This window comes from Glarea lozoyensis (genome assembly GCF_000409485.1).
Source record: "Glarea lozoyensis ATCC 20868 chromosome Unknown GLAREA14, whole genome shotgun sequence".
Lineage (NCBI taxonomy): Eukaryota > Fungi > Ascomycota > Leotiomycetes > Helotiales > Helotiaceae > Glarea > Glarea lozoyensis.
Genome location: NW_007360988.1, coordinates 1,991,931 through 2,011,707, shown reverse-complemented (window position 1 = coordinate 2,011,707; position 19,777 = coordinate 1,991,931). Strand labels below are relative to the sequence as shown.

General features: G+C 42.1%; 5 protein-coding genes across 5 annotated transcripts; 2 read left to right on the top strand and 3 right to left on the bottom strand.

Annotated features, from left to right (window-relative positions):
* Window positions 1–5,441: 5,441 nt before the first annotated feature.
* GLAREA_07258 (C6 transcription factor, putative) lies at window positions 5,442–7,195 on the bottom strand (the record flags this gene model as incomplete). Its single annotated transcript, XM_008081206.1, has 5 exons — window positions 5,442–6,042; window positions 6,091–6,165; window positions 6,217–6,588; window positions 6,639–6,986; window positions 7,059–7,195. The coding sequence occupies 5 exons, from the start codon at window positions 7,193–7,195 to the stop codon at window positions 5,442–5,444; spliced, it is 1,533 nt and encodes a 510-aa protein (XP_008079397.1).
* A 2,108-nt stretch (window positions 7,196–9,303) lies between these two features.
* Window positions 9,304–9,610, top strand: GLAREA_07257 (uncharacterized protein; the record flags this gene model as incomplete). The annotated part of the gene is made up of 2 exons (XM_008081205.1): window positions 9,304–9,349; window positions 9,402–9,610. 2 exons carry the CDS (start codon window positions 9,304–9,306, stop codon window positions 9,608–9,610), a joined length of 255 nt encoding a protein of 84 aa, XP_008079396.1.
* A 3,168-nt stretch (window positions 9,611–12,778) lies between these two features.
* On the bottom strand, window positions 12,779–13,423 carry GLAREA_07256 (uncharacterized protein; the record flags this gene model as incomplete). Its single annotated transcript, XM_008081204.1, has 1 exon — window positions 12,779–13,423. The coding sequence occupies one exon, from the start codon at window positions 13,421–13,423 to the stop codon at window positions 12,779–12,781; it is 645 nt and encodes a 214-aa protein (XP_008079395.1).
* Window positions 13,424–15,436: 2,013 nt separating this feature from the next.
* GLAREA_07255 (Ankyrin repeat-containing protein) lies at window positions 15,437–16,539 on the top strand (the record flags this gene model as incomplete). Its single annotated transcript, XM_008081203.1, has 2 exons — window positions 15,437–15,924; window positions 16,221–16,539. 2 exons carry the CDS (start codon window positions 15,437–15,439, stop codon window positions 16,537–16,539), a joined length of 807 nt encoding a protein of 268 aa, XP_008079394.1.
* A 592-nt stretch (window positions 16,540–17,131) lies between these two features.
* Window positions 17,132–18,085, bottom strand: GLAREA_07254 (uncharacterized protein; the record flags this gene model as incomplete). The annotated part of the gene is made up of 3 exons (XM_008081202.1): window positions 17,132–17,247; window positions 17,295–18,018; window positions 18,071–18,085. 3 exons carry the CDS (start codon window positions 18,083–18,085, stop codon window positions 17,132–17,134), a joined length of 855 nt encoding a protein of 284 aa, XP_008079393.1.
* Window positions 18,086–19,777: the final 1,692 nt, after the last annotated feature.

The following is a 19,777-nucleotide window of genomic DNA, read 5'->3' as shown; positions in this document are numbered from 1 at the left end:
AGTTTATATAACACCTTAAGTATACTTTAACTACTTAGTTTATTCTTTTGTTACCTCTATTTGTTTATAGATAGAACAATATTAATAGCTTTCGCTTTATTCCTATATAGGCGGTTACGGCCGTCTAGAATTTAGATGTAAATAGCTTATCTCGGTCTAAGACTATTTCTTCTAGGGTACCGTGGTCCGTAACTATATATCGGATAAAAGCGTATACTAATTCCTTAGTAGTACTTGACTCCTTATATAGTATTAGGATTATATACTTAGTAAGTCTTTCTATTATAACTAGGATCGCGTCGTATTCGACTCCTATTATTAGGTCTCTTAATAGTAGGAGTTTGACGATAAAGTCCTACGATATTATTTTCTATAGTTTCTTCGGAATAGGTATTTGTCCTATAAGTCTGTAAGGTGTATAGTACGTAGATTTGTTTCGAATATAGACGTCGTATTCGGTTACTACCTTCTTAACTAAAGTTCGTAGCTTGTCGATATAGTATTACTACTAAATTCTCTAGAAGGTTCTCCTAATTCCTTAATAACTGTGTTCTAGGGCTTCGTGGAATTTCTAGATAAATTTTAAAGTATACGAGCTTAGTACCGTGAGTTTTCCGTCTTTGTATAGCGAGCTTCCCTTAGGAACTACTAGTTCTTTGTTCTAGGCGTTTATAATATCATCGTACTATAGGCCTCGGACTTTAGTAAGGGCGGTAATTACTTTAGAGTTAGGGATAAGATTTCTGTCTTTATCTTCTTTAAGGATAGCTTATTTTTTATAGATCTTATCTCCTTTATAACCTAGTTAACGGCTTAAAGCGTCAGCCCGGGGATTGTCTGTTCCCTTTATATATTTGATTATAATATCGAAATAGGCGAGTTCTTCGGCCTAGCGTACTATTCGTCGGTTGTCTAATTCCTTTATTGTTAAGAACGTTCGTAGGTTCTTATAATCCGTAAGGATAACAACTAGGAATTTAGCTCCTTAAAGATAAATCTTCTAATATCTTAGTACTTTGACTATAGCTATAAGTTTCTTCTTATAAATGTCGTAGTTCTACTTAGCCGGCGAGTATTTCTCGGAGTAATATATAACGGAGTATATTTTCCTATTCTCGTCTAGTTAAAGGTGGATAGCACCTACGGTAGTATCTAAGGCATCGGTCTCGACCGTACTTAGTTTGTTAATACTAAAACTCCTAATAACTAGTTCCTTAGTAAACCGGTCTTTTAATTCCTATATAGCTACTTTCTCCTTTTCTCCTATAAGGAAGGGTACGTCCTTCCGGGTAAGATTAGTAAGCGGTCCTGTGATCCTTAAATATCCTTCTATAAATTGTCGGCAGAAGTTTCCAAAACCGAGGAATAACTAGACGTCTTTAATATTTTCTAACTATAGCTAGTCTTTTATTCGTTAGATCTTCTCTAGGTTAATATTTATTTTTCCTAGTTTAATAACAAACCCTAGGAACTTAGTTTTCCGAACGCCGAACTCGTATTTTTCCCACTTTAGTCTCGAGTCTACCTTAGCTAAAGCCTCTAGAACTAAGCGGATATACTCCTTATATTTACCCTCGTTTTCAGAATATACGAGGATATCGTCGAGGTAGTAGATAATAAACTTATCGAGGTACTCTCGTAGGATATTATCGTTCTGTCTCTAGTATATTGTAGGGGCGTTAGTTAACCTAAACGGTATAACGGTGTATTTATATTAGCTAGAGAGCACGATAAATACGGTTATCTACTCGTATCCTTCCTTAATTCTAATAAGGTTAAAGGCATTCCTCTAGTTAAGTTTTGTAAATATTTTTACTTTAGCTAGTCTATCCCGTAGATACTACGCGTTTAGTAAAGGGTATTAATCCCTAATAGTAATATCGTTTAGCCTTTAGAAGTCTCTGTAAGGTCTTCCTTTATTATTACCTGTCTTTACTACTACTAGTATGTTCGAAGTAGCTAGCGATTTAGATAGTCTAATCTATCCTTTCTTAAGTACTATGTCGACGTATTCCTCTAACGTCTTAGAGACGTCGAACCGGTGTCGTCTTAATTTCTCGGAAGGTAGTTGTCTTCCTTCTTTTAGATTAATCTCGTAATCCTATAGTTAGTGTTCAGGTAAGGCTCGAAAGTCTTCCGGGTTTTCGAATAACTTCTTAAATCTTCTATACTATATAGGTATTTGTTTTTCTATACCCTTACTAGTATCCTGTGGAGGACCCTCTATTCCTTCGAGGTGTCCGGGCGCTTTAGAGAAGGTAGCGCAAACCTCTCTCCGGCCTTATAGTTAAATCTACGTACCCTTATAGGCGTATCTCCTATAGGTTATAGTATTTATATACTAATCTATTTCTAGGTTATACTCTTAGATCTAGGCCATTCTTAATATAGCCTCGTGGTTTCCGATTTCGGTAATATTAAACTAGACATTAGCTTTATGTCTATCTAGTAAGGACAATTTTAACGGGATAGTTACTTTATTAACCTATCTATTAATATAGTCTAACCTATCTACGAGTTTTAGAGGGTATAGTTAAATATTAGTTATAGGGATATTTAACTTCTTTACTATACGAGGTAAGATATAGTTCCTATTAGCCCCTAAGTCAATTATAACTCTAATTAGTTTTCCTCTAATCTTTATTTCGACCGTAATTTGTCCCTATTCTCTAGTAGTATAGAGCTTATAAGGGTCTAACAACATCTCCGTAACCTCTACATCTCGGAGTAGGTCGGTCTATACACAGTATTACGTTGCCTATTCTTGTAAACGATAGGGTGTACTGAGGCGTAGGGTATACGTGTCTAGAACCGGGGCCTCCTATTAGACAAACTCGTCGGTTTGTCCCTTAACGAAGGAGACCCGTTCCTAAATACGTTTTCCTAGAGATCTACTAATAATCTCCTATATATCTCCTAGCTTAAGAATATTATTTAAGTAGGGTAACTACCTAATTAGTCTAAGTAGTTCGATAGTCGTCTTCCGGGTACGTTCTTATTAGAATACTACTCTTTTTATATCTACGAAAGACACTTTATAACGTGTGTTAACTACGGGTTTCTCTCCCTATATCTATTAGTCGGCGGTAAACTTCTAGCTATCCTTAGTTATCTAAATATTTCCCTCACCTATTGTCTCTTAAAAGTACTAGTATTCTCTAGGTTTCGGGACTACTTCCTCGGGTTAGTAGGCCGAGGGGCTGTTAGGTTCTAAGTCTGTCCGGTGTAAGGAGTCTCCGATCCGGTGTTCCTTCTTTACTAGAGGTGTTTCGGATCTCACCTAGACCGCCGAACTCGATTCGGTAGCCTCTTACTTACCCTAATCACCTTTTAGTAGGGTGACTCCGTTTATTACCGCTAGTTGCCTAGTGTTGCCGAACTATTTCTTCTAGCCTCTCTACGGCTTTCCTTTATAATAGAAACTAGCTATATAACCTTCTTTTCTACACTTAAAGTAGAGTCCCTTCTTCCTTCGACGTATCCTTTCCTTATTAGAAAGCTTCTTCCTATTCTTCTCCGAGGTATTAAGTTCCCTTCTACTAATCGCATCGAGTTCTATTAGATCGCTATAGTAGTTCTTAGTTGGACGTATATAGTAAGAATAAACTCCTTTCTTTTTAATACAACGCTTATACGCTTAGTTATCGATTTTGATAGCGGCTTTACTTAGCTCGTAAAGGCTCTTAAGAGGATCTATACGTAATAATTCGTCCTTTACGAATTCCTTTAATCCTCGGTAGAACAGTATTCTTAGTACTTTATCGCCTAGTCCTAACCTAGCTAAGGTTTGCTAGAAGTCGATATTGTAACGGACAGCTGACCTAGTCTGGGTAAGCTTAAGTAAGGCTAGCTCCGATTTTTTCTTAATATCGATGTCCCCAAAGGCCTTCCTTATACCGGCCACGAAGTCTTTTATTAATTTGAAATAATCTTTAACGAACTAGGAGCAAACTGTGGATACTAACCCTGTTTAGGTCTTGTTCTCCTAGTAATTACTAATATAAGGCTCGATCTAGTTATAGGCCCTTCCCTCGAAGCGCGAGATTAGGAACAAAACCTTATCCGTATCGTTCCTAAACTTGTCTCTATAAAAACCTATATAGAGCTAAGCCTTTATAATAAACTACTCTAGGTTGGCTAGAGTTCTATTATACTTGTCTGGCGGAGGGATTCGCAGGCCTTCCTTTGCCTCGATCACGGTAGGGACTAGTAGAGGTAGTAGTACCGGGGTTCCCACGACGCTTCCGGCTAGACTAGTGACGTTTAGAGCTATCGTTAATAATCTAGTGCTTACTAAGAACAGGTGCTTAAAGTGTAACGATTCGGTTCTACCCGGGGTAGACTAGGGTTATCGTAAGGTTAGTATATTAAGAAGTAGGCGCAAGATTATCACTTATAGATTCGGAGATCTATTCGTTATAATAAGGGTAAGTCAAACAGATAATATACTATTGCTATAAGTAGTTGAGTACGAAGCTCCTATCTAAGGAAATTACAATCATTATATAGGACTTCCTGCCCTACCTAAATCCCGACGGGTTCGACGAGTTCGACGAGTTCGACAGCGAACCCGGCGAACTTATCGAACTCTTACTTGTCACGTGATACTACCTAAAACCGGGGCCTATCTACCAACATAAACATTGCTAATATTAACCAAATTAAGTAATTAGACGGCGGTCCTAGGAACTACTTAATTCCCGTGACCTCGCCTAATCCTAGGACCTTTAGTCCTAGGAGTATCACGACGCCGAGGCCGACGCCGCTCGTAACAATAATATAAATTAGTAACCTAAAATTATATAGAGCTATAGTTATTTCTAATAAAAGTTATATTACTATAGTAGTATAACTATTAATTTTAGATTTATAAAGCTAAATTTAAAGCTATTTTATAATATTTAGATATATAAATTTCTCTTCTCTTCTCTTACTTATAAATATAATATAGTAGCTTTAAAATATAATATTCTCTAGTAGTTATAAAAAATGTTAATCTATCGAGACCTATAGACAAGAAGTTAATTCTAGCTTAGAAGTTAATATTTACTTTTCTACTAAACTAATCACTATATTAGGTATTAACACAAAGATATTTCGCTATATTTCGAAGTACGTTATAGAAAATCTTCGCTGCCCCTTAAGATATTAATTATAAATTGTGACAATACTACGCGACTATGAAAGATTATTACAACTGGTTTCCAATGCGATCAACTAACACCATTTGCATCCTTGACAAAGAAGGACTGACTTCTACTTCTTGACACGTTCGAAAAGTTTCCGCGACCAACTGAAAAGACCGTAGCACGGCGTGCGAAATGGAGCCTCGAAGATTTGGACAGTGAGCGCCTTGGAAAGCTGCCATAGTTGTAATGAAGAGACTGCAGAATTATTAGATAGATGTAGTCAATTAACTCTTAGCGATTTCGGATAAGACTTTACCTCGCATAGATGCTCCATGGACTTGGGGGATAATTGTGAAGTGCTTCCACGGCGCTAACCACAAAAGAAGCATATGCGTCAAAGTACCTCGCACAATCAGCTAACGCTTCAGAGCCTATGTTGTCGACATATACCGCGCTATAAACTGCAGGCCAGAATATGCCTGTCAAGCATAGATAGTATTGCATTTTCAGAGATTTCGTGGCAGTAGTGAGGCCTGGAATTTCACTGCTTGGCGATAACACAGCAGTATTTTGTGCGCCCTGATCAATAGTTCGATCGAATCGTAAAGATTCAGGAAGACGGTCGTACCAAGTATCAAGCTGGCGAGCGAGCTCATGTGCAATGACTGACGCGTAAACTTCTTTGTCGTGAGAAATTGTTATGGCTGTAGTGCATCGCCTAATCATACGACACATTGCAATTGCTGCCAAAAAGTAGGCTTTGGTGGTATTTTCATTCAGCCGGAGGTCGTCCAGTTGGTGATGTTCGTATTCTCTGTAGGGTTGCCATGACTCGAAGATTTCGGGCAGAAGAATGCGATCATCGAATTTCCAAGCATTGCTTTCGGGCATGTCGATGTGGTATGCGAGATCTCTATCAACGATTTAGATCAAATGTTCATATGGATGAGCTGGTACTAACGTTTCAATCATGAGAATTGACCAAAAGCACCTTCTCAACAGATTTTGATTGATGTCATCATCGGGATAAAAATGACTGAATACAGGACTATCAGCCTTGTTTTCATCAATTAATTTGTATACTCACCACTTGAAAAGACCTTGTGCTTTGAAAGAAGCCATCAGAATATAGTCGTGTGCTTGACATGGCTTCATTATACAATTGTAGTAAATAGTGAGCATGACGAGGCATTGAACGCTTCTCAGACTGAATTCCATGTTTACAACTGGCAATATCGACAGCGCTCGTTCGATATAAATCGTGTCTGGACGGGTTTCTTGAACCTCTCGAAATGACCTGCATTGAACCACTGATCCAATTGCAGCAGTGACAAGACTGAGAAACAGATCTGTTGACTGAGGTAGTAAGCCTTTTGTCATTTCGAGGTATGTATTAAAGAATGTCGGATGCAGAATAGGGTACCAGTGATGAATTTTATAGCAGTGGGCTCTAAACGCTCTATGGAAAATTAGAATATTGCTCTTGGCTTAATCTATGCAGATACTCACCCGATTGATTGCTCTTCGTGGATTTCCACATTCAGCGATAACCCTGGCTGAATCAACATTGATGAGGTTTCTCTTTCGGCAACTACCAGTTGAGCTGCAAATCTTGGTGGTAATCCCAAAAAACACATCATAGAAGGCGTCTGAATTGTCATGAATGGAAACTCATTTCTCCATTTCCGGCTGATGATTGATTCGTCCAAGGGGTAATCCCCAACCCCGGTGACATTATTAGTTGATATCCGTTCTGGCTCTTCCGAAAATACGGAATGCGGATCTCGAGGACGTATGGACAAGACACCCGAGATGTAATCCAATCTTTCTCGAATGCTGATAATCTCTCGCTCATGTCTGTCAAATATTAGCCTCTATATTCTTGACGCGACTCATGTTTTTATACTTGGAATGGGCTGGTGCAGCTACCGTACGATAAACACAGTCAAGCCCGTGCACACTGCAAAAAGAGCAAGTGGGTTTTGCACCATCGCATTTTGTTCTTCGGGACCGGCAAACATCACAGGCGAGAGATGCCCTCCGTCGTACTGGCGTTCCCATACCATCGGACGACATACCCTTAGACTCTACTTTTGTTGTAGTGAACCTAAGTCAGTCAGGAGAAGCTTTCGTTCATATCAAAAATCCCGTATTGCGCGAGGATTGAAATGGGTTGAAATGGCAATTGCCCGAGTCCGTGCGGTCGGCCAGACGCCATCGGTTCTTCCAGCACTCGAACATATGAGTTGGCCAGGCTGGATGCTTTTCTTTGTTTTCTGATATAAGATTGATTTCGAGATTGATTTCGAGATTGATTTGAACTTTCGGAGGAATAAATGTCTCGACATACTAAGAAATCAGGATTCGTTTGGGGACAAGTTGGAATAATTACTTTTATGGCCTATCAATTATGGAAAGAGGATTGATTCAACTCGGATTTCTTCAACCTAGCGATAGAAACAATTCGGGTATTGTATGTAATGGAACTTTTTCTACCTTTCAAAGCTCACGAGTGGATTTCTCGGGAGCATTTTAGAGTACCCCTATGAGACATATGAGCAACACACATGACTTCTAAATCTGTTGGGCGTTTTTCTGATTAATTCACTCAATGTCTGAACCGTTTTATGGGGGAAAATTTAATAGAATCCATGAATTCCGCAATAAAAGTACAAATGTGTGAAACCTCGTGACCTTCATCCGCCAAAACCAGCCTCCCGTCTTCGGCGGACGAAACGGACGAAAGTGGGATGGAGCTGGTTGTTTTGGTTCGTGCCACCACTGCAAGTTCGGACCAACGATAGAGACACCTTTGGGCTCCAAACAGTGTCTCAAAAACAATTGGCAGGGTCTTGTCCGTGGCAACACATTTCATCTTGACCATTGAAGGCACTTTTCAATGGCCGAAAGTTCTGGTTCCTGGTAAATCTATATCGCGCAGAGATACCAAAAAGATATTTCAGATATGGAGTATTCGCCATCAACTGAGCTTCACTCATCCTGAAAGCAACTGTTCATTCAATATCGGGAATGCATAATTTCGTACGCCATAGGGACTCAATTGCCGCTGCTTCGGACCAAAAGTTGTAGCTACAACAATCAACAATCAAGAGTATTCTTTTGTGAATATATCGAGTAACACAGACATTTGAGTGTATTTTGGGGTTGACCTTGGGATTCATCGATTCATTCCTTCATTGTTGAGCTCAATCTCGAAGCATCGGTCCTAGCTGTCTATTTACCTTGAGTCTGTTACACCCTCACTCTAGGTCGTTTTGGGATTATCTACGTCAAGGGTTTCCGCTCAGACGGGATGCAATTGCTTGATGATGGCACGAATACGCGGTATTGCCGTAGGCAGCGTTCTTGGCCCACCCGCGACGGGAAACGGTACGAGTGCATTGATTGGAGCTCTCGCATGGCAAAGGCGCTGCAGTAGGAACACTCATGTTTTCATACCACCCAGAAAGTGATACGACACAATTGCAATGCGATATATATTTGATCCAGTGTTCTCGGAGGTCTAGATTCAACATTTGCCACGCGAGGACCTGTCAACGTCAACGGACCGGACCGGATTAAGACTCGATTCTCGGTGTTTCATCCTCTTCGCTATACGAAAGCTCCGAGAAGAGTCAACCAAGATCAATAGGGTGGCAAGTTTTGATTTCGGCTATTTCAATTTCAACTGATGTAAACACTATTCGGGAATCCGTGGGAGATCATCTCCGCCCACCTTCGAATCACATGATTTGTTGACCACTTAGACATCACCAACACCGGAATCAACTAGGCCGCAAACCAGGAACATAATTCCGGTCATGAAATGAATCAAATGGGTTGTTTAACCTGCTACTCGAAAGACAACGCTGGGTCTTCCCGTTCGCCAAGTCGTCCTGCAGCCACTTTTAGATGACCAGTATATCTCGATGCATATTGTTCGTCATTAGGCAACGGAAGCACAAATTCATCTACGTACTCAAAGACGTCAAGATTAATAAGTAAGCGTCAGTGAGAGTTTCATTGGACATATAAGCGCTCGTGGTGCGACTTCTTTTTTCAATCATCAAACATGAGCTTTAGAACCATCAGAACCAGCACTTTAAAATACCCTTCATCTTCAATTAACTCCTTCTCAACCACTTCACGCACTACATTCCAACAATCTATTAAGATGTCTGCAAGCACAAACCAGTCCCATGCCACTGGCCAATCCGTCGGTGAGTTTGCGTCCAAAGTAACATTCTGTTTCAAGACTAATAAATGCAAAAGTTCCCGACAAGGCCCAGGAGAAGGTCCCAAAGGGACTCGAGGAGACCCTTCCTAACAACGTCCACGACACTGGCTCCCAAGGTCGTCAATCTCACGCTACCGGGGACAGCATAGTACCAGAAAAGCTTCAAGAGGTCCTCCCAGAGTCTGTCGAGCGCGCTGTTCCGAATGCAATTCACGACACTTCCAAGCTCCCACCAAAGAAATAGATGGTTTCAATCAATATAGACGGATCGAATCATGGACTACATGGAGCCTGCTGCTTCCGCATGAGAGATGATAGTTAGGACCAAATGAATTCTACATTTTACTTCAAACTACCTTGACACTTGCAATTGTGAATACACCACTCAAGTGATCGTGGAGCAATCCAGTCATCAAAGTCTTGAATTTTATCACCTTTACTCATCGGAACGGCCTATATCTCACTCGTCTCATTCCCATGTCACTTAATCCACTAAAATCGTGTCTTAATTTCTGTTTGGTAAGCGAACTTAATTGATCTTTTAAATTGCCTTCCGGCTACTTCATATTTGTGTTAGCTATATTATTCGGGAGTTTTTTTTATATTCCTAACATACTGATTTACAATGGTTCCATTAAGCTCTTTCCACGTCCATAAAATACTGTTCTGCAATGATCTTATTCAAATGATAAGCAATTTATCTTAGTAATTTTTTAGGTACGAAACATCCTTACAGCCCCAGAAGGTATTTCAGTTTCGACTCCGTGAACTAAAAGTTGCCACGGTGAACATTTTCTAAAGATGTGTACCACATAGAGACCGGATACGTCAGTGAATCGGATGGCCAGGACTCACAGTCCAAACGAGCGCCTTCTTTTTCGCTCTGTCCATTACCGACAGACGTAATAGCCACGTGTGCACGTCCAATCCCTGCCTCGCTCCGAACAAGCTCTAGGCCAAAAGGATAGTCTGTTAGAGGATCCAACGCAAGGAAGTTTTTGGATGTTCGAATTCCCCGAGATTCGAGAAAGGATATAAGGTCTTTTTTTCCGCTTAGGATAGGGTGAGCAACAGCTAAAACCTTGTGGATGTCAATAAATGCCTTGAGAATGATTTGTCGGTCCTTTGGCAGTGGACCAGGAGGGCATTTAGAATTTAACAATGTACCCGGCTAGCAACGCTCTCGGAGCTTCTTGGTCCAAGTTACGACTTCGTAAGATGTAGACCCCCCTGGACAAATACAAGGTAGACACTCTGGGTCATGATCATAGCCAATTCGCCGGATCAACACTCGTTGAAGCCAGAATTCAACGATACAATTCGAAGAAGGGTCGCCTTCTTCTAAGAAATCCGTCGGAGAGAGAAATGTGACTACATCCGGCTCGCGTTTTGTGTTTTTATTATTGCCTTGACGAGGCGACTCGTATGCCAGTAGATCGAGAAGTTGTGAATACTTTTTCGATTGACTCGTAATCGTTTTGGTTGTACAATTTGGAGTGTAAGTCTGGATGCAAGACTTGCATGATGTTACGTTCAACATTAATTGTCGTGTACATACAGTCTCTGTAATGTCTCCTATCTGCCGTACCTCTACTGTGGCAGTGTGTTGAATTCTTACGCCCTGACCAGACTTGTTTATTCCAATTAAGTACCTGTTTTCCTTCGATTTTGGGGTGGTTTCATAATCACCCGACAATAAATTGTGTGTAGATTTGACTTGTGAAGGTGGAGGAAGTGTCCATCTTAGTCTTTGGTCTAAAGTTGCTCGGCAAAATGGACAAGCGGCCAACTCCCTAACATTGCTTGAGACTGTCATGTTTTGGCTTCTAAACATATGAGAGAAACAAATTTTACAAATCGTATGTGTGCAGTGGCCTAAAAACCACATAGGACGGTCCTCAGTGTAAGTTTCCAAGCAGATAGGGCATTCCTCTCTTTCGGCAATTTCTTTTGGACCTGGCAAGATATTAGCGCCATAGACTGGCTCGTAAAGTCCTAGGACTTGTGATAGAGATTTTGTGCTCATAGTGAAAGCGGATTGCCAATTGTTTGTTTCAGGAAGAGACGCTATAATTGCTCGGTTCGCTTGGTGATCCTTCTCTAACTCATGGGAAAGAAACAAAAAAGACAATTTATAAACATTCTCCCTTATTGTTCTTTTCTGGAAACGTTTGTAGAAATTGAAGATCACCCGAACCAGGATCTTTTTTTGTAAAAGCTTTCACGTAAAGGTAATACTTCCCATTAAACAGGTCTTATTAGGATGAAAGAAACAGCTTATAACAAAGCTTGAGACAAAGGCACCGGTACAAAGAATTTGATGAGGGTAGTAAAAGCAATGACGAGTTATCAAAGAGGTACTTAACAAAGAACTATAAGAGATAATACTTAAACGCTTTACCTGTTTTAATCGAAATACATCTAACGTGATAAAATAAATGAAATGAATAAATGGAGAACAACAACTTAGTAACAGGTAGAAGGATTCAAAACCATAAAAGTGTAAAGGTAGTAGCACCTATTCCGACTACTCGTCAATTTTCAATGGACTAATTAGATGTAACGATTTGTTGAGTCTCTAATCCATTAGTCAATTGATCGTCATTAGCGAGTTGAAGAGCTAATTCATCTTATCAGCTCAAACGTGGAAGTCGTTAAAACTCTAAAATTTAGGATTCGATTCACAATGATACAAACGTAATAGGCATTGTATATAACTTATGTCAGTTAATACTATTTAGAAAGTCAGTGGAGGTTCCGTAGTACTTTGTACAATTTGGCATGGCTTTAATTTGTCAAGTATAGTATTGACGGACACAATTTGTGAGCACAATTAATTATGTAAATTCAACTGCTTTAAACAAAAGATTCTCCTGAAAATTGAACCTTTCAAGGATAAAAGCATGCAATTGAATTTGACACATAGTTACTGTCAAACACGTAACAGGAATTTTATAACTATGCGCAGATGCTCGAATAAAACGACACATGATAATATTCCTAATCTTAATATTTAATAAAGTAGACACAACTTTCTCGAACGTAGAAAACAAATGCAACGTATTAGCGACAGCGCACAGAGCATCATTCATAATCGACTTTTTTATCGAAGACGTTTATATTTCCCAAACGCCTTTAATAGTGTGTAGGCCTACGAACCAAGAAATGGTTTAATGTCAATATATACACTCAGTTTTCGCTAGCTAGAATCCATATATCTCCACAACACCTGTCTTAATTCCAAAATGGATGCTTGTCGCGTTTATCACCCGCCCAACTAAACATTCCACCTAAATAGATATATTCTATCCAAACAGATGTCTACGGAAGTTTCCCCAATCAGCCACACCCTAATGAAAAAGCCCGAAACGCGTTATCCTTCTAATCATAAAGAAGAAAACAGACATGCGGTTCAAGAAGGCCGCCCGGTTGCAACTTGACCACTCGTTACTGAATTCCCTTGATTATCTTGAGAAGCTTCGCTCGCCGATCTCAAGCCAGCCGCCACCAATTTCAAGTCAGCCGCCGCCGATTTCAAATCAGCCGTGGCTGATATCAGTCCATCCTCCGTGCTTTGACCCTCTGATGCTGCTGGGCGTCTCACGAGCGCAACATCCGCTGGGGAATTTTGTTGTGCGTTAGATTCGGGTTTTTTGAGAGACTTTTCGTGCAACCACATAGCCCCATGCACCAGCTTGTAGAGAAACAGGATAACGTTGCAGACCATCGTAATGATAATTGCATATTGGGAAACAGTGGTCAGCTTCTCTCTTGATAGCGTGGCGACCAACTTTGCTAACAGAATATTGCTAGGACTGTTATCCTGCTGTTGGTTGGGCTCGAGTTCTGAAGGATTTGCATGTTTTTGGGTGGCAGTACTTTGCAAAGGGGTCGTGGTTGAGGTCAACAGACTCCCTCGTCGTACGAGCTCAGGCATTGCTCTAGGGGGACTTTCCATGGCTAGTTCTGCGGTAGAAAGCGAAGTAGTTTGGCTCTTAATGGTAGATGCTGATACTGTGCTTTCAAAAGTCTCCTCAGGCAAGGAAGCTTGTGTCATCGTCTGGAAAGTAGTCGGAAATGGTTTGATCGTCACCGTCACGATTTGAGTTTTCAGAATTGAAGTGGTAGCAACCGCAGTAGAGCACGGGACCAAGTTGGAATCAATGGAAGATCGAGAGTTGCCGAGAATGCGGTCATCATATGAGCTTCTTGTTGGTTGTCGGTTTCCGTCAACGGCGACTGAGTTATTTGAGATGTGGCAGCGGCCAGTAACGTAGCGCCCAAGAGACGTCGTAACAGCATTTTGAAGGATAAGTGGTTGTAAAAGGGATGCTTCAGACTACTGAACGTCTTGTTTTTGTGAAAGTCTTGCTGAGTATCTGAGAAGGTTGAGAAGGTGTTGTGTCTTGTTTCAGAATGGGGAACTGCTGAGCATAAATAATCATTCTCAGCCTTTGAATTCAAACTGAAGCATATGGGGGGGTTACATGTGCACCTTAGCTTCATGTACAATGATACATGAAAAGAATTTTCAAAGACATAGTATAAAGAAGGTGTATGCGTGAGCGGGTTCCTGCATGTTCTGAGAATTAGTTGTCAGCTCAAGGAAAAGAAGCTTTGAGGAAGTCACCTTAAGCCAAACAATATACTAGCATCCTTGAAATTTTGCTGTTTGTATCTGAGTCTACATGTACCAAGCAAATTTGATGTGTTTAGAAGCGGTTAAGGCTTAGGTTCGTCAATATTCAAGACGCTTTGAAAAGAAGCAGACTCCGCTTTCGATTCTAACAAGAGCTCACCTCAAACAAATATTAGACCTCCCAAAAACAGTATAATTTGATGTGCATACATCACAACCATTCTTTTTCCCAACATCTTTCAAATACTTTATCACAATAGCAAACAGATTTCAAAAAAGTACTTTGTAATCCCCACTGCCGTCCCCGCTATAACCACAGCCAAGGACAACGAGAATTTTGTCTCCAAATGGTTAAACTTTCGGGTGTGATATTGTACGAGACAGATGGTTTGCATTCTTATGTTGAAGAATCTCATCCAATAGTAACTCGTAGGGGAGGGGTTGGCAAGCAAGACTCAAATCACACATCAGATCTTTTTTCCATAACAAGCAAGCGGCTTTTTACTTTCAACTAGATGATTACATTTACTGGGGCTCTGTCAACTGGCTGGAGGGTGGAAAAAAACTTGGGGCAGGGGTAGTAGAAACCTCGAATGCCTGGGTAATAAATCAAGCAACCCCTTGAAAACTGTGAACATTGTGAGTTCTGACAATATCTGCCATACCGTTCACAAATGGTTTACATCTTCCGACTCTTTCTGATCTCTTGGCATTGATAGCGCTTTGATGATGTGATTATGATGCAAGATCATTCGTAGATCTTTGTTGACCCTAGATGCTGCCTAGGAGAGAGTCTTTGGCAACAATCATGTTTCACACAAACAACAACAAACAAACAACCACCTCGGTTAAGCAGCCCGGTGCAGAACTCTTTACCTTATCTGCCGAACTAAAACCTCTCCCTTAATATGCAACTACATCTTCCAATCCTTTGTTCTTTGCATGATCCTAATAAAGAATCATTTACGAGAAAGCCAGAAGTTCAGCACCAAGTAGTTCAGCACCAAGCAATAGGGATCTTGCAAACCTTTGTTTAAAATAGTATCCTCTGACCCCTTTTGTAGGAATCAGCATATTTGCTCTTCATTGGAACTTCAGACAAATAACTGAATGTAATCATTTTCGCACTTTTGCTAGCCATCTAGTTATTGCTGTTTGTCTTGTTTCGACAATTTCGTGAACGTGAATGAACCACTCGGGTGGTTATACTTCACTTTATGGCTCCGCCCTGTATGATGTGCCAATATATACCAAGAAGTTACCAACAAGTCACCAACAAGGATGATCCGATAGCTGCCTTAAAAAACGACTCAACGTCTCAACGGCGTGGGGCGTCCACAGACGACAAACGAAATAAGACGTCCTTCGAGTTTTATTTCCGAATAAACGCCACAATCGATGACGGCCCTTACCAGTTTCGCAGCAAAAATCATGTCCCAAAACCGCTCAGACCAAGGGTTCGCAATTCTTGTCGCGTCTATACCATACGCTGGACTTGCGCAATCCAAAATCGAGACGATAGACGATAATTTAGCCAGACTCCACGGATTATTAAACGGTATCAAGCTCGACGAGCGCCAACGCGCAGCTGTTTCGAGATTATTACGGAAATCATATGACTCGAAAAACCCGGAAGAAAGAAAGAGGATAATTTCGGCAGTGAAGGCAAAAGATGACCAGGAATTGAACCAAACAGTCGGTGATGAGTTCTACCATGACATGTATGAGGCGGCACGGACTCATGATGTTGAAGTTCTTTCGCGGTTTTTGGATTGCGGAGCGGAGCTCCATGAAGGGGTAGTTAAAAGTGTTATATTTGCCTCTGAAGATATCGAAGATGTGGATTCAACAATCAAGGTCATGGAGCTCTTTTTCGCACATGGGTTGAAACTACGAGATATCCCAGACATCTTGATAGAGTGAGTCCCATCTCACATGTCCTAACCTCATCAAGCACCAAGCTGACAGTTCACAGCATATGCGACACACAGCCCAACTGATATCCAATAACGGAATACCTATTGCAAAACGGCGCCAATCCCAACGGATTGGGTGTTTTTGGATCGCTCCCCTACCAGCATTTCAGCGACCTCGCCATCACCAGCCTCCTCATCGACCACGGTGCAGACATCAAACGTTCAAATCCCATGCACGAAGCAACTGCAACCGTAGACGACGCCGAATGTATAGAGCGCATGTAACTTCTCCTCGACAGAGGCGTGGATATCAACTGGCCTGCTGTATTCGTGGAGGAAGAAGCTGGTCCTCGACAACTTCAGGATGGTGTGAAGAGGCTGGGAAATAGAGGTACGGCGCTTCATTGGGCTGTGAAAGGGCATTTATTAGGGGGGCGACAGAATCGTTTGATTGATCGTGTTCCGAGAGTGAGGTGGTTGTTGGAACATGATGCGGATCCGGAGATTGAGGATGCGGTGGGTAAGAGAGCGATTGATTATGCGAGGAGTCAAGATAATCAGGAGATGGTTGAGTTGTTACTTAGTTATCGCACGAAAGATGATGGAGGGGAGAAGTGAATATGAAAAGTCAATTTCGGGACAGGTAGTGATAAAGATATACAAGGCTAATTGCACTTATCTTCCACATCATTATTGGCTACTAAATCGCGAAATTCCCAAGATTACAGCAAGTTCCCAAACGTGAAAGGATTAAACCTCCTAATTAACAAACTGACCAAATGAGACGACGAAGGTTATATCACTCGCCAAATTCCTTGCCAGACAAAAATTGTTCAGTTATCGCCACCGCCCCCTCCTAAGCTAGAGAAATCTCATTTGTGAGTTGATTGGATGCACAACATAGCTACCATGATCGTAGTGATAGTCGAATTTCATAAACGCACATACGTATATGACTGAGTGGTGACATGAGAACATCGGCTAACGTTTGTTGTGTAGCAGATGCTGCCATCCGGGGCCCCCGAAAGAAAATTCGTTCCCTAGCCGTGAAGACCCTGACGACGCAGGCGTCTCCTAATGTATACGTATCCAAACTGTCTTCCAGCATCTTCCTGCGCCGTATTTAGTGCAAAGAAATCACCAGACGAATGCACAATGCAATCAACTGACTTAGCATCCAAACGTAACTCGAAATCGAAGCGACGACAATCTAGCGAAAGATAGGAGTATTTCCATATTCCACATCCCACAAGGTATTAGGATTCGAGCCCTCTGGATTATCTGGGTCGAGATAGACAGTGGTAATGACACCTCTTCCGCCGATTCCTACAGATATTAGATGATGCATAGAGTTGATGTTGCGCCAGACTCACGACCAGTATCCCTGCGATGACCATGCCAACGATGTCCTCTCCACGCCCGGTCAACCATGAGTATCTCATCAAGCTGATACGGATCCGTACAAGAAAACGCGACTAGCGAAATCACAATCGGGAGCAAGCCAGCCAGTCCGCCACTTGTGGTGTTGCCAGACGCAGCCCGGTAATTGGTAGGAATCAACTGAGTGATCCAATCCGCTTCTCGGACTCTCGTATGTGCTTGGTCGCCAGCATGTTCAGCGCGGGTGATTCTGCCGTCGTGATGGAATGTAAGAGGATGCCAACCTTCTTCGGGATCGCAAGTTCTGATATTCCTCACGCTAGCATCACCGCGTGCGGTGAAGAAGAGGTCGAATCGGTTGCAGTAAAAGACGGTAGCTGCGCGGTAATAAGTAGGATAGTCCGTAAAGCCATTGTAAGTCCTGAAAATCGTGCCATCTGCGTAAGGAGGTTGTCCTAGTTGTTGAGTGGACCAACCAAATTCGCTCGCTCGAGTGATGGTACCATCTTTCCATCGATACACGGCTCCAGGTTCTTGTGCGAAGAACCCGCGGATGTCAACTGGAGGGCGCCATCGACCATCAACGTAAAGTGCTTCAACCGATCCTTCGTGCTCTGGATTGTCGTTTGTTGGTAATTCGTTGACGATGAAGAGGAAGCTGACAGGCGGGGAAGATGGGGTTGGGCGCGACGATGAACCCTGTGCTTTCGATGACCGCTAATTGTACAAGCCTATGAGATTGTGTACGTATACCAGGATATGAACCTACCGATTTGGAAGACATCGCATGTCCTATTTCTGTCGTGGTGCTAAGTGTGTTTCTTCCTAAGATGCGGTTTTAAACAATGAAGAGTGATACTGGCGACCGGAAGGGAATTGAGATGGATATGATATCAACATATCTCGTATGTCTCGGCTTGGTGCATATCAGTATGTACCAGCCTCATCAGTCCTCTTGATGCCCAATATCAATGAAATATGCTCTCGTGATAGCATCTATTGGATAATCGTGAACTATTAGCAAGCACAATCCTAGCAGGAGCTGCATGGCAGCTTCGTTATGCATGTTTGGCTGGCCGATAAAAGCAAAAAGACGACGTGAGCGCAACCTGAATCCTCAATCTGCGCCAAGTTGATTGGCTTCCACTAAAACCAAAGCGAACCGCTGTGTGCAAGTGGATTCCATCATTGAAAGCAGCATCCAGGCAAGTCTCGTACATGAAGATTTGTATTATCAAACAAGACTGGCAAAACGAAGATTGACTATCCATTTGCATTTAACCAGACTGGATAATAGCGAGGTCGCCAGGGTGTGACTTGCGGGTCGGTCTCTGGACTTATACCAAGACTAGACTGAACATAGGGAATCGTACCATCCACCAGACGCCCATTGACATGCACTGAACCTCTTCCGAATGGTGGAGGGAGGGGCCAAAATCCAATCACGGCAGAGGTGTCCCGCATCTTCCAGATTTCCCGCAACATCGTCCAGAGGGAAATGATCGCTTAGATGTATACAAGTCTTAGATAAGATGCCCAATGCTTGGTTCGTCGGTTGTTGGCGGCATTCCGTTCAAAGTAGACCGTGAAGACTCGAGATCGATGGCGAGTTTCTCTGTTCGGAGAAGGAAGGTGGCGTTGGCTGCTTTGGGAATCCCACATGCAGGGTGTAGAAAATGAACAACATTCAAAAGATTGATGGATTTCCCACAAGTCGGCACCAAGTCGGGAAAATGCAGAATGAGGCTCTGCGATCGCGATGCGAGTTCATCGGGTATATCTTGACCACTAGCCACTGCTCAGTTGCTGAGAAAATGGTTGTTCAGCTGTTTCGCGGACGATATGATTCGATGATGGTATGGTGGTGTGGACGATTTCTCGGCTCGCCGTAAAAGAAAACCGCACGAATCATATCGTCCCCAGGAAGTCCTGCAGCAGATTAGCGACCTTGCAAAGTTCATAATGATCCAAGTATTATGGACTTTGGAGGGCGTTGAGAAGATATCACCTGACTGGTTTTTTTCGTTGTCTCTTCTGTTATTCTCCGTGTCTTTTTGCTACAAAGTTTTGAGGGTGGGAGGCTCATCTTATGGTCTTTTTTCTGCGACTCTGCAAGGATCAGCTTCCACTGCATGCACCAAGTTTGATCATTCAGTAGAAATCGGGCGTCCAATGTATGTGTTTTAGCACTTAGCCTGGTTGCCTCGTTCTGAAGACCATTTGCCTTGTTCTTTTCGAGTGGGAAGCAGAACGAAATGGCATGCCACGAGTGTTTTTGGGCCAATAGGAGGCGGGTGTCAGTACAATGCAGGCAAAAGTCTGCAAAGTGAGAGGCCGGAGATTGGCAGGATATATGTCAAGCGCGAGTAACGCAAAGGCGAACCATATCAATGCTGTTGTGTCAATTCGCCTGGCGAGAAAGGAGAGGTCAATTTAAGCTTCCCGTTGTTCAGCCCTTCGCGAAGAATTGCGAGGG